We start from the raw sequence: 13,028 nt of genomic DNA, 5'->3' as shown, positions 1-13,028 counted from the left end.
CAAGGAGTGAGGATCTCAGCTGTGTTTCTTCTCATCCAGGACAGATTCTTCCCTTAACCCTGTGCTGAAGCATGGCTTCATTACAGAGGGGAGACTGCCATCTACTGAGTCAGGCCGACAATGTGGTTTTGTACATTCCTTAAAAATGTGAAAAAGTCTTGTACATTTATTGATTTTTATCCCAGTGCTCACCGCTGATCATTTATTTAAGGCAGCGCTCTCGGTCCTTCAGTTCGGTCTGACTCCTCCTGTATGTTCTGTCTCGAGCTGAATACACTAACAGTAAATAATAGACAACAACTTAGTGTCAGTTTTACAGAACACTCACACAAGCAATTTTGAAATCACATTATTCCAACCACTTTCCTGTATGGGTTTTGTGTCAATTTGAAGGTTATTTGACAGATTTCATAGAAAATGCATAATCTTTATCCAAATCACATATTTTTCCATCAGCTTTTAGACTCTTTTTCAGTTGTGTAGCTCTTGAACTCTTAGCTGTTTGTGAACAATTATTGTATGTGCCACATACTTGAGAGCTTGCCAGTTATACTGACAAACCTGCAGGACACAGTTGTTCTGAGGGAGGAGGGGAATGTGGGATCTACTTGGTGGGTCAGAATCCTACAGTAAATGAAGATTGATTCTTACCTCAAATAACCATGGAAGTTTTCTATAGCTAATGAATTAAATAGTACTGTCCTGTGTGTTTTTGAAGGCTATACACACTCAGTATCTAAGGGGAAAAAGGATGAGATTTGGTCTTTTCATGTCACTTGGGAGGTTTGCTATCCCACAGGCTCCAGGTTTGACAGTCATAAATACTTTAGTGCTGCTTCACTCCTTCCCTTCAGGCAATAAATCTGTTCCTGCTCTTTGGAACAGGAAAAATCAAGGGATTATTCTCACTGTCATGACAATGCTCTGACTTCAGTGTAACAATTGCGGATTCGTAGATTGTTGAACTTGCTAAAGGTGGTGGAGACAATGAAGTTTGGCTCTGAATCTTACCAAAATTCAGGGGCTAGGTTGGGTCTGGCCGATGTGTCTGCTCAGTGATGTGATCTCTTCAGAAGATAATCCGTTCCAACAATTATACATGAAAAGTGGTAAAATCAAAGCAATGGCTGAAGCAGGTGATTTATGTATTTTTCCATGCAAGCCAATTCACCTGAACTTTCAAAAACCTGGACTAATTTCACACTGAAGCAAAATTTCAGCTGTAATAAGCTTCTATAATAGAAATGTAGCACCAATCCAAAGACATCTGCTCAGAAAACAAAACACATATTTCTGCTACTGAACCTATAGAAGTATTTTCTTTGTTAGCAAGACTTCCAGATTTTTGCCACTCAGTTGACAATTCAGTTCCATGCACTAGAGACCAGTGGGAATCTAATCAGTTTACATTACTATAAGACTAGGATTTACCAAACAGTCATTGTAACAAGATGGACTGACATTTAAATAGCAATAGATATTTGGGTGAAGATTAGAGGATTTTTAGTCATGGATCCAAATTCCTTAGTTAAATAAAAATTCTAGTGACATTTGTGCAATAATTCAGAGGAATTATACTATGTGTATTTAGTTTGTGATAAAGCTTAAACCATAGGATCTCTTCCTACACAAGTACAAGGGTCTTGTTTATGATAAAAAAGTTGACCTGCTTGACCTGTTCTCTCTGTTTCTGGGCTTCCATCTTGCCCTGTGTTATCTAAAGCCCAAAGAATTGCAGGCTGAGCATCATCCTTGAGGCTGGGCTAAGTGAACGGTCAAGTGGGAGTGCTCCAGAATCACAAAATTCCACTGAAATTTTTATCACCGAGCATCTGTAAGAACAGTTAAACTAAATCCATCAGATTTCATAGCATGGTTATTCTTTGGTGCAGACTGAGAGCTGGCAGACTTCTCAAGGTACGTGCTAGTTTTTTCTATTATTCTAAAGGTGGAATCACAGAAAACAGAGCGAGAAAAACCTTGATGTGGCATAACTGTAGGTAGCAGTTCCAATTTCCCATTTAACAGAAACAGTTTTCTAGTAGGCTTGCGTTGTGTGGCGTGTAGCGTTTTCCATCTTTAAAGAAAATTTCCAATAATTGTATGTTTATGCTGTGCTGAAATGGTGCTCACCCTTCGCCTTGGAGTTGGAGATACTGTTTGTGGTACCCTGAGGTGACACATATATCATCGGTGTCCCTGCAGTCAGAGCATGCGCCATCGACCCTTCCTCCCTCTGAGAGCCGAAATTCCCTGTTTATCTCCAAATAACAATTTTTTTCTACTCAGCCCCAGCTAATACATGCTAACCTTAGTGTAAACAGTTTTTCAGAGATAAATTCCCCCAGGAAAACTTTCTGCTTGATTTTGTTGAGTTACTTTGCAGTAATCATGCAGAATTCTCCGGGTTTCTAGCCGCGTGCCTCCCGCAGAGGTGTTCTGCCTGCTAATGATAGGCACTCAAGCTGCTCATTTTGCTTAGGCAAGGGCACTTGAAGGACAACTCTCTACTTTTACCATTCCTTCCTATCTTGTACAAGAAAAACTGCAGAACTTTTGCAAAGTATCACAGTGCCTTTGCTTAGTAAACCTTCCTCGGAAAATATATGGGTGTTGCTATCAAGAACGAGCCGCTTGTTTCTGTGTTTTTTAAGAGGCTGCTATAGGGAGAGACTTCCATCATTTTCTGAGACAAGCCGTAGAATGTAAGAAAAAGACTAACTGATTCCAAAAATGAAAGCTTTCTGTCCTCAGAACAAAGACTCATCACACAAACACCAGGCAGATTTTTAACAACGAATTTGGATTGTGCAGTGAAAATAACTGTTCGCTTTATTCTAAGCCTTCAAATTATCTGCTCCTTTTTATAGGAATCAATCTTATTTAGCAGGGTTTTTGAGACAACCCTGTTGCAGACACAGAAAAGGTTGCTACAGACTTTGCTGTGCCACCGTGACCTTACGGCTCTGCCTTTTCCAAGGCAGGCCCAGCCTTGTAAATCCCAGTTCCAGTGCAAGTCCCTCGGCCACCTGAAATGGCAACTGGCCCTGAATCATATCTACACGGCCATTTGAAGGGGCAAAGACTTACGTCTGTGCCAAGTGAGTTTTGAGACATGGATACACGTGTCCTATGCTGCCTCCGTCTCCCTAAGCTTTTCAAGAAATCGTCTGCAATATCCCTCCTGTCTCGGAGGAATTTGGGGATGATGTGAACAGCTGTCCCCCTGTGCCTTCTGCAAAGAGCGTAAGTATGTGTTGTATCCTTCTGCTGGACAAACTGTTAATCTGAGATGCTTGGGACTGTACATTCCAATAGTGGACTATATTTATGCACAATATGTCTTGAACAAGAAAAGGTAATGAATCACTCTACCAGCTGTAAGCATGCAATTAATAAAGTGTTAATACAGGGGATGGTAGTCCCTGTGTTAATGTTGCCTGCCGGCTAAATTCCTATACATAACCTTCCCCTCAAATTTCACTTATTTCTTTGCCTATGCTCAGAATACAAAATCATTTATGGTGCAACACTGATTCTGTCTCCTCATCTATCTGATGTATTGTTTCCTTTAGTAGCGAATGAATGGAACTCAGGGCCGTGTTGGAGGCTTCAAAACTGGCAATGTGCTTTAGTGATCCAAACCCCCTAATACTTTCTCCTTGCCGGGTTGTGCAGCGGAACAAAGTCAGAGAAACAAGCAAATAAGCCTCTGACACCTTCAGACTCAGCTATCTGGATCCCAAGATTTCTGTAGCATGGTATGTGGTGACTGTTTTGGTTGATGCCTGATAATTTTAGCATTCATGGCAGGAGTGACTATGCCTATATGCTCCCTGTAGAGTTCTAGGCTCGCCTGTTACTGATGTTAAATAATTGTTCCTTCCAGGTATAAAACATGTGGTTCCAGTGGGGAAAATCTGCAGGAAAAGCCAGCGAGGTGGGTACGTTTGGGCATTAAACATGGCTGGGAGAGATTTCTTATTCTAATCGTGACTTTTCCTGAAGTATTTGTTCTGCCCTATCAGCTAATACAGCAATGGCGTATGCATTAACATCCTGAAATTGAAATAGAGATCAAGGGTATAGGGTATAAATTGGTTTTAGAGCATAACGTTAAATAATCAAACCATGCTGGAGCAGCCTCTGTGACAAAATGACTTACATTTTTGGTGCTGCTTTTTAAATGTGATTATGCATTTTAATTGTTTAATTCCAGTCTATGGTGTAGTTTCAAAGATGTTTTAAAACAAAGTTACAGCATGAAAAGCCTCCTGATTTTTAAATAGGCCTCAGGTTCAATAAATTGTTTTTTAATTTTTTGTGATGTGTGAAACAGTGATTTTGTTCAGTGCTTTTGATGGGGTGGAGCAGGATTGCATAAAACACTCCAGATAAACGAGACTACAAATGCGTGAAGACATTAGAAATTTCCATTCTGTTTGTTGTCTTGTATCACTAAAAGAACACAGAGCTCCTATGAGTTTTGCAATGTTTGGAAGAACAGGACACTTGTGATAGCCTGAGTCTTAGCAGGAACAGCACTGGGACATAAAGGGTCACCAAATAAAGATGCAAAGTTGACTGGTGTATCTTGCTCTGCTCCTTCGGTCATTATCACTGTTCCAGGTGGCCCAAACAACTGCAGAACCAATTACGAACCACACTGAATTTGCTTCAGTGGTGTCCATATCACCTCCCGTGAACATGAGGCAGATCTGGGTTAATCTGGAATCACGTCTCACAAGCTCTATAATGTCTGAAAAACTGAGACTTACATCTGCACTTTATTTTTTCTTTTTTACTCACTAAGAGAGCAGAAAATCATACTTTATAATGCCAATTGTCAGTATTTATAACCAAATTCTTGCTTAAAAGACTAGAAATATGATGCAAAAAAATAAATGGCAGATGGTGCCATTCTGCTAAATATTGTTTACTGTTGCCTGTTGTTTTAGAAGTGCTTAAAATGGAATTTAAGTGCTTTATTGTGCAAGTAACAGGCCTTAAATTTACTGCATTTCTTGCTAATGAGTGCCACTAATAATCTAACTTGGTAATCACCTTGAATCCCCAAGAGCATCTTCAGTGGGGATGTAGGGAGAAGGGCTGGGTCGTGTCTGGGATCCCTGAAGCAACTCAAACTGCTGCCTTGATTTTCATTTAAAAGTGGTACTGACCTGGAAGAAAAACAATGTTAAATAAAGACCTGATATAAAAATGAAATTAAGGACATTTAAAACCAGATTATCAAATCATCTCCTCCACTGCCACCTGCAACACTCACAGAATTGAGAGTTGAAGAGCTCTTGCTTTATAGATTCCATATTGGTTCTGAATATATTCTTTATCAAAGTATTCAGTTATAAGACAAGAACTGGGGCTTCTCATGAAGAAGAACACAACACTGCACCCTCTCATATGACAGGATAACTCTCATAATTTGGAAAACGGACTTGCAAAGAATTTCCAGAGCAGCGAATCCTATTCAAGAATCTGCCATTAATTGTCTTTTAAGATGCACCCGATTCTCAGTTGCATGGTACACTCGTCAGATTTATTAAAATGACACATCTATTTGTAACCCTCTGATAAGAACCTGATTAAATTTTTTGCCTGACTTGTTGGAGATCCCAGTGATGTCCCTTCTAATAAATGGCGATTGCACTTGTCATTAATTTTAACATTTCCAGTCCCATTAATTTTTTTAAGAAGTTTTGGTCTGATTTATACTGTTTCATGTGTCAAAAGCAGGAGCACTGGATTCACTGAAAAAAAGTGTAAGCTTTTGGTTTGGTCCCCCCCTTATGTCATGTTAATATTCATTAACAATGACTCTTTCGGCTGTTGGAACCAGGTATCTTTTTTAAAATGTAACATGACTGAGGTCCTGTACTTGTGTTCTCAGCATGAGTTTGGGTAAGCAAGCACTCAGGTTGGTTTATCTTTGATGACTACTCATTTGCATGAAAAATCTACAGCTCTGTAGAGCCAGGAGGAAACTCACATAATTTTTCCTGAAGGATTTGTTAATTATCCTGAAGTATCTTCTTTCTGGTACTTCATGAGTGAACAAAATCCTTGCAGAATCAATCTGTTTGCAAAGATCAACAACATTTGCACCTTTGGGCCTTAGATATTTAACCGTTGCAGCGCTCTTTGATTTTTATTGCCTTCTAGCTCTGAAGAATAAGTTTTAGCGTGAAGATGTTTTGAAGAGAGGATTTGGCTGAGGTTCAGCCTCTTTCAGTCTGACTGAATTGGGCACCTGTGGTATGATACGAAACTTCTGTTTTATGGCAGTTGGAAAATTCACTGAATTGCTGTTCTGCTGCTGAGCAGCCCCTTGGGAAGCTAACAAATGCTCCTTTGTTATTGGCACTGGGCTGTCTCTCTTTTTCCTCTGTGTTTTCAGTTGCTTTAATAACAGTTTCTGTCCTGGATAGCCCTGGCCCGCTGACTTCCCAAGGTGCATGTAAAAATAAATGAACAAACAAAAACTTCTGGAAACTTTCCTGTGTTGCTCCTAAGGAACTGATATTTCTATGCCCATGGATTGAGAACAGCTGAATTCAGTGATTTCCTTCACTGGTGCAGGTTAAAATGCAAAAAGCTTCCCCAATATGCTTTGAAGAGACAGTGATCTTGTCTTCAAAACCAAACAGGTCTGCAACAGAAATAAGAGAAATATTTCTTAGAGCTGTGTGAGAATCAGAAACTTTTATCCCTTGGGAAATTCATATTCTTAGAGAAGGAGGAATCGGACTGAGGTGGAATGTTACAAGTGAGAACTGAGGTGCCCTGCAGGTGAATTAGTTTGAGCCAGGGTGGCTGGAAACGTCATCTGTCAGAATATCAGATAGGTCTTTGTCAGGAATCCACCTTGCCTGATCTGATGATAACTCCGATGTGCCTGTGAGACGTTATTTGGACAAACATTTCTCCACTTGGCACCTACAGCTAACAGAATGCTATGCTGCACCCAAATTTGGGACACATGTATTCTTCTGATCTAAACTCTTATGGGAATTCAGATGTGAAGGAGCAGACCCTTATTCTGCAAGTACATCTGTCTGCCTGCTTGGGGAGACAGGCAAGTGCTACTTAGTCTGTCTCAAGTGGTTTTTTGCAGGTTGTTTAAGAAAGATTTAAATGTAAGGCCTGGCTCAGCCACTGATTTGCTGTGAAGCCATAATTTTTTTCATCTCTTCTGCTTCCAGTTTCCAGGTAGATCCTTGCCTGCTTTCCCCATTTTGTCCATAAGAGGATGGGTTATTTTGCTGTATTTTTCATATCTGTGCGGCTGCTTGCACAAAAGTCACAAGTGTTCCATGCAGACTTGTCATGGGAACATCTGAGAGTTGAGAAATACTTAATTCCATCACTTCTCTAGTCGCTATTTCGAACAGGACTCAATCTCTTGACCAAGGGTTGCATATTCTACAGCTTTGCAAACTGAAGAAGATTTTACATATGTATCTAACAATAAGAGCTTCATAAATAAAAACATCAGGTCTGTAGCAAAAGAGCATAAAAACACACTTTCTATTAATATATGTTCATTTTTCAGTGAGACAATACCTGTTTAACCATTCTTATCTTGGAGTGCTCATATAATGTAAAGTCTCTATTTTCATGCCTTATTTTCCTAATGACCTAATTTCATTAACTCTGTAGCGGAGTCAGGAAACATCAGGTCTTTTCAAAACACACTAAGGCTGAAAGCTCAGGAAGGGGTTTGTGTATCCCATTACCTTTCTTATTTGTAAACAAAGCTTCAGTGTCTTGTGCGATAATCACATTTCAAAACACCACATGGCTTATTAAAGTCCTAACATCTGAACTTGTACATTAAAAGTAGCAAATAATTAACCTGAGTAGCGTTCCTTCTATTAGCAAGAGTGTGCCCACTAGAAGGCAGTATCTGCCAGAGTTATATTCTCGAAGAAAAGTAAAAAAGCTTCATTAAATAATTCCATGTGCGTACCTCCAGAAAAACTGCAGATATTTGTAATTTTAGAGAGTGATGGACAGTGTCTCTGGCTTTGGTTACAGGTGTTTCACAGCATATGGAATCAAAATTATTTGCTTTTTGAAGGCACAGTGTCAAATGTATTTACAATACAAAGGAACTAATTTAATGAGCTTTCAAGTTTGGAGGAAGAACCTCTTGCAGACAGTGAGTGTTGGAGTTTAGTGTGCCTCTCTGGCCTATAACCAGCTTCATTTAGTGCACCAGAAGGTGTTAACTGAAGGGCTCTCTGGGTGCAGACTTGTTCTGACAAAATAAACTTCAGGAAAGCAGGTTACTGCTGCTGTATATAGGGCAGTGCAAGCAAATTCAAGGATGACCATTTCTCCTACAGGAGGAAGAAGGTGAGATGAGAATTTATAATTGTATAAACATCATATAAAACAATCCTTCACTTTAATATGTTTTACTATAAATGTAGCTATAGTTGTAACCCAGTAAAATCCAGCTTGGACAGGGCATGAATCGTGCTCACCTGTTTATGATACACAGCACACATATACTCTAGACCATATTCTACAAGCTGAGGCTGTGCTAAAGTCTTTCCATAACTTATAACTAAATACAATCTCACATAACATGATGCACTTATGCTGCGTTTTGCTTTAATATGTATGACCTGATTATTAGTTACCACGTAATCGTTTATTTTTTTTTTTCAAATGACGTTACAAAGAGCCTAAGGCTGGTAATACAACATATATCGATACATTTCCTGTGTTCACAAAATTTCTCTATTATTCTGAGCTTTTCTTACCATTTCCCCTCAGTTTTGAAAAATGACCTGCCATGTTGCCTTTATAAGGCACAGGTGCTGCTCTGGCAGCATTCAAAGCGCAGTCTGAAGTGTGGTCCTCACGTCACTGCCGGGCACTTGCTTAAATTTACATTTCAAGCTGGAGGAGCATCACAATGATTGTCAGTAATATCCGACGCCGGGCATTTTTCTTCACGCATAGTACATACTCTAAATACACTTTTCATTGCCAAAATACTCTAACATAATCCATTAAACTCCAGGCCCATAAATGTGGATATGACAATAAAAACAAACACCTTTCTAAATCAAATCCTTTGAAGAGTTCTGGCTGGTTGTTATTCAAACAGAAGCAAAGCTTTACAATTCTTACTGGATTCTCTCCTTTTTTTGTTACTCAGTATATCACTGGTTCGTTAGCAAACTGCTTAGAACAAGCCAGCCATTTGAACAGAAAGACCACATACAAACGCTCCCTATTCTGTCCAGTATCACTATTTTAACCACAATTATTGTTCAAAGGTGATGCTAAGTGACACACTGGCACTTTCAAAGTAGAGTTCTACAGTATTAAAAAAATGTAAATCACACAGTGAGATTTTTTCATAGTTAACAGTTCCTTGTCTGTCTAAATAGAACAGATTTGAATGGCAGTGGTTGCTCAGCTGTGTACGGGTGTCTCTAACATTAAATCTCTATTTCTGGTTCACGTTCTAGGAATACACAGGTGAGGTAATACCAGGAGTACAGGATATGATTTTGATGCTGTCTTATGTTTCCAAAATCACCTTATTACATTCATAAGAAAACAACACGTAGTCTTCAACTGGCTGAGTGACTGATGCTTAGAGCTAAGGTTAATGCTGAATTTTAATCTTGTGCTTCAACCACAAAGTTACATAGGACAAGTTAAGATTTCCATTCGATGGGAGTCACTAGAAGTTTATCTATCAAAAATGAGATGTCTAGAAAAAGTATAAGAAAGAGAAAAAAAACTACTTCACAAAAAAAAAAATACACCCAGTAGTTGAGATCCATAAGATCTGTGTTTTAATAACACGACTAATTGATCCTCATAACAAGAATTCAAAAAGTGAAATTACAGTACACAAATCAAAATATAAACTAACCTATCCCTAACTATACAATATACATTAGGAATGCAAGCTCTGTAACAATATAAAAATGCTTTTACACACAGTAGTTGCAAAAAGCTGTTCTGTAATTCCAAGGGCTTGTAGAAAAAAAAAAATAGGAAGTCATCTTCCAGGATCCATCTTCAGTTATTGGCAACCTGTTGGGGAAAAACAATAAAAAAATAAATATATCACTTGAAAAGAATTAAGAGACAAACACTCAGAGATTTTAATTTGTGGGATTCATGCTAAAGGAACTAGAAATAGGGGCAATGAAACCCACAATAATTTCTATTTCTGTCAAAGTATCACTAAAAATAGGTGCCTTAACAAGCCTGTTTGAAACACAGGTGCCTGTGACATGGCCATTAGTTCAGATCTCATATGGAGTATGAGGGTGAGTGTGTAACAGAGGATGAGCGCAGCTACTGCACTCTCTCAAAACTAACAAGGCGTGAAGAAATAACTCTCCGCCCAGTACTGGTGAATAAAACCTCCTTGCTGAAGAGACTGTGAGGAGCCAGCTGAGGAGAGCTGCTTAAAACTTCTTGTATTATAACATACAGAGCTGCTCTGAATGAATTTGAGACTACCTCACAAATAAAAGGAAACATTCCACCTATATTAAAGTCAGTAATTTAAGTGACTCAAGCATTTGTTTCAACGCTAGCAAGAAACTGGCTCACTTTAACTCTTGTTAGCGGCCGGGGTCTTGTTCTCGCCTTCCAACTCTTCCACTCCCGCTTGTGTCATGAGGTCTGCTATGTTCTTCTCCAGGTCATCTATGCGACAGCTCATGTCGTCGAGTTCACTGGAGTTAAGGGTTTTTTTACTGCTTTGCTCAAACACTAATGGTCACTTAAAATGTATCTTCCAAATCCCACTGGTAACCATACATAAAAATACCTGCGCATCTGTAGCATATAGTGCATATTTAACTTCAAAAAAGGATATTTCTTCCAATTATTTGGTCAGACATGGTTTGAAACTTGTCCTGCATTTGCTGAAGCAATGTCTGCACCTAACAGAAAGGAAAAAAAAAAATCTGTTTTTGTTTTCATCACAGAGGTTGTTTCAGCACATGATCTCATATAATGAGGTAAGTACAATGTTTTTTCATTGTTGAAGTCAATTGTGCACAAACACTGCAGTATAATTCCATGTTTAAGCAACATACTTTTGCACACGTATATATGTACACACAGGAGAACTGAGGCTGGCAGTAAACAATTTTAAGAACTAGAAAACACCTGCATTCCACAACCACAACTAAAGCCACAACAGATGCCTCCAGCACCCTACGTTAATCACACGGTGACACTTTTTGCGGTGTCAGAATAACCACCTTCCTCTCCACAATCCCAAACACATCCCTCCTAGCCACAGGTAACTCCTCCTCACACAGGAACCTCAGCTGCCCTGGCAGCCCCTGCACTACCAGAGCACTTCAGTTCAGTTTTGGGCCCCTTTTCATAAGAACATTGAAATACTAGAGAAAATGCAGAGGAGGTGACAAAGCTGGTGAGGGGCTGGAGCACAAGTGTGATGGGAGCGGCTGAGAGACCTGGGGGGTTCAGCTGGAGAACAGGAGCTGAGGGGAGACCTTCTGATCTCTGAACTGCCTGAAAGGAGCTTGGAGCCAGGGGGGGGTCGGGCTCTGCTCCCAAGTAGCGAGTGACAAGACAAGAAGAAACGGCCTCAGGTTGTGCCAGGGGAGGCTGAGGTTGGATCTTGGGAACAATTTATTCCCAGAAAGTGCTGTCGGGCATTGGCACAGGCTGCCCAGGGCAGTGTGGAGTCACCATCCCTGGAGGGGTATAAAAGGCGTTTAGACGAGGTTCTTAGGGACATGGATTAGTGCCAGCGTTAGGTTATGGTTGGACTCGGTGATCCTGAGGGTCTCTTCCAACTGAAATGATTCCATGACTGTATAAGTGAGCGGTTTTAATGCCGCGATGGGCAACGCGACTGTAACAGCGTCCTGAGCTGAGAAACCCCTGAGGGACTCGGCAGAAACAGCTCTAAGTGACGAGGTTTATCATCAGCCCCGGGACAAAAGGCCCAGGCAAGCCCAGTAGCCCCTGAAGGGGCGAGGATAACTGGGCTGGGCTGGGCCCGGGAACGGGGCGAGGCCGGAGGCTGCGGGGACCTCTCCTCGGGGAGGCCGCGGACCCCACCCCGCGCTCTGCGGCCGCTCCGGGGCGGCTCTCCCCGCTTCCCCCCGCTCTGTCCCGGGGCCCTTGTCCTCACCACGGCGGTGAGATCCTGGACGGTCTTGGGGTCGGTCTCGGCCATGGTCGGTTCGGCGGGTCCCGTCTCCAGGGCAGCGGCACTACCGGAGTACGCCCCGATACTTCCGCTTCCGCCGCCTCTCGCGAGAAGATACTAACGCGAGGGGCATTGTGGGAAGTGTAGTCCGGTCTGGGGGCGCGGACGGGGAGCGGCCGCGGGACACGGGGCTGCGCACCCGGACCCCAGCCCCGACCCCGGGAGAGGAACGCGGCGCCTCGGAGCTGCTCGCACCTCGGCAGCCTGCCCGGGCGGGAGGGTGTTGTCCCCTGGGCTGGGGGCAGCCCGGGCTGCGACCCCTTCCTCTGCACAGCACATGTTGGCCCCGCCGGCTGCGGGGTGTGAGCAGTGGGTGTCCCCATGTAAGGAACGTTCAACGAAGAACCGTTGTTTTTACATAACTGAGGACCTGGCGCCTGACCCCAGCAGGGGAAAAGGACCAAGAAACATCAGACTATGAATCCTTAATGTAAAACACAGTCTCTCTCTGGAATATATACTGTTACCTGTATATACCTGTATTTACAAGATAATTTAGGAGTAGCCAAAGTACCAGGAATCCATATTGATAAGGGGAAGGGTATTGTGTGTGTCAGGGTAGTCTGTAAACACTGAAGTACCAACAAATGGGGAAGGGAAATTGCGGCCGGGATTTGGGGGGTATGTAAGCAGGAGCGTTTTGTCCTATTAGGTGTGCCTGCCTTTAGGTAGAACACCAGGTCTTGCAAAATCATTAAAATATGCTTTGCTGAGGGATCCTGCCTGGGCCTATTATATCTGCAAAATGATTGTTTCCTACACCCATGTAGCCATA

At 41.6% G+C, this 13,028-nt stretch overlaps 1 protein-coding gene across 1 annotated transcript; it reads right to left on the bottom strand.

Moving 5' to 3' along the window:
• Positions 1-9,641: 9,641 nt before the first annotated feature.
• Positions 9,642-12,290, bottom strand: HSBP1 (heat shock factor binding protein 1). Its single transcript, XM_065848629.2, has 4 exons — positions 12,176-12,290; positions 10,880-10,946; positions 10,612-10,731; positions 9,642-10,083 (listed from the first exon to the last, which is right to left on the bottom strand). Exons 1-3 carry the CDS (start codon positions 12,218-12,220, stop codon positions 10,613-10,615), a joined length of 231 nt encoding a protein of 76 aa, XP_065704701.1. The 5' UTR covers positions 12,221-12,290; the 3' UTR covers positions 9,642-10,083; position 10,612.
• Between the last annotated feature and the right edge of the window lie 738 nt (positions 12,291-13,028).

Source organism: Patagioenas fasciata, chromosome 13 (genome assembly GCF_037038585.1).
Source record: "Patagioenas fasciata isolate bPatFas1 chromosome 13, bPatFas1.hap1, whole genome shotgun sequence".
Lineage (NCBI taxonomy): Eukaryota > Metazoa > Chordata > Aves > Columbiformes > Columbidae > Patagioenas > Patagioenas fasciata.
Note: the sequence above shows the minus strand (reverse complement) of the source record. Positions and strands in the feature narration are given on the sequence as shown.

Bases quoted from the DNA above. Each gene is read 5' to 3' on its own strand.
- HSBP1 (XM_065848629.2), bottom strand. From the start codon at position 12,220: ATGGCCGAGACCGACCCCAAGACCGTCCAGGATCTCACCGCCGTG. The intron at 10,947-12,175 runs GTGAGGACAAGG...CCTTTCTGTTAG, and splicing joins TCCAGGATCTCACCGCCGTG to GTGCAGACATTGCTTCAGCA. The intron at 10,732-10,879 runs ATATCCTTTTTT...ACTCCAGTGAAC, and splicing joins TGACCAAATAATTGGAAGAA to TCGACGACATGAGCTGTCGC.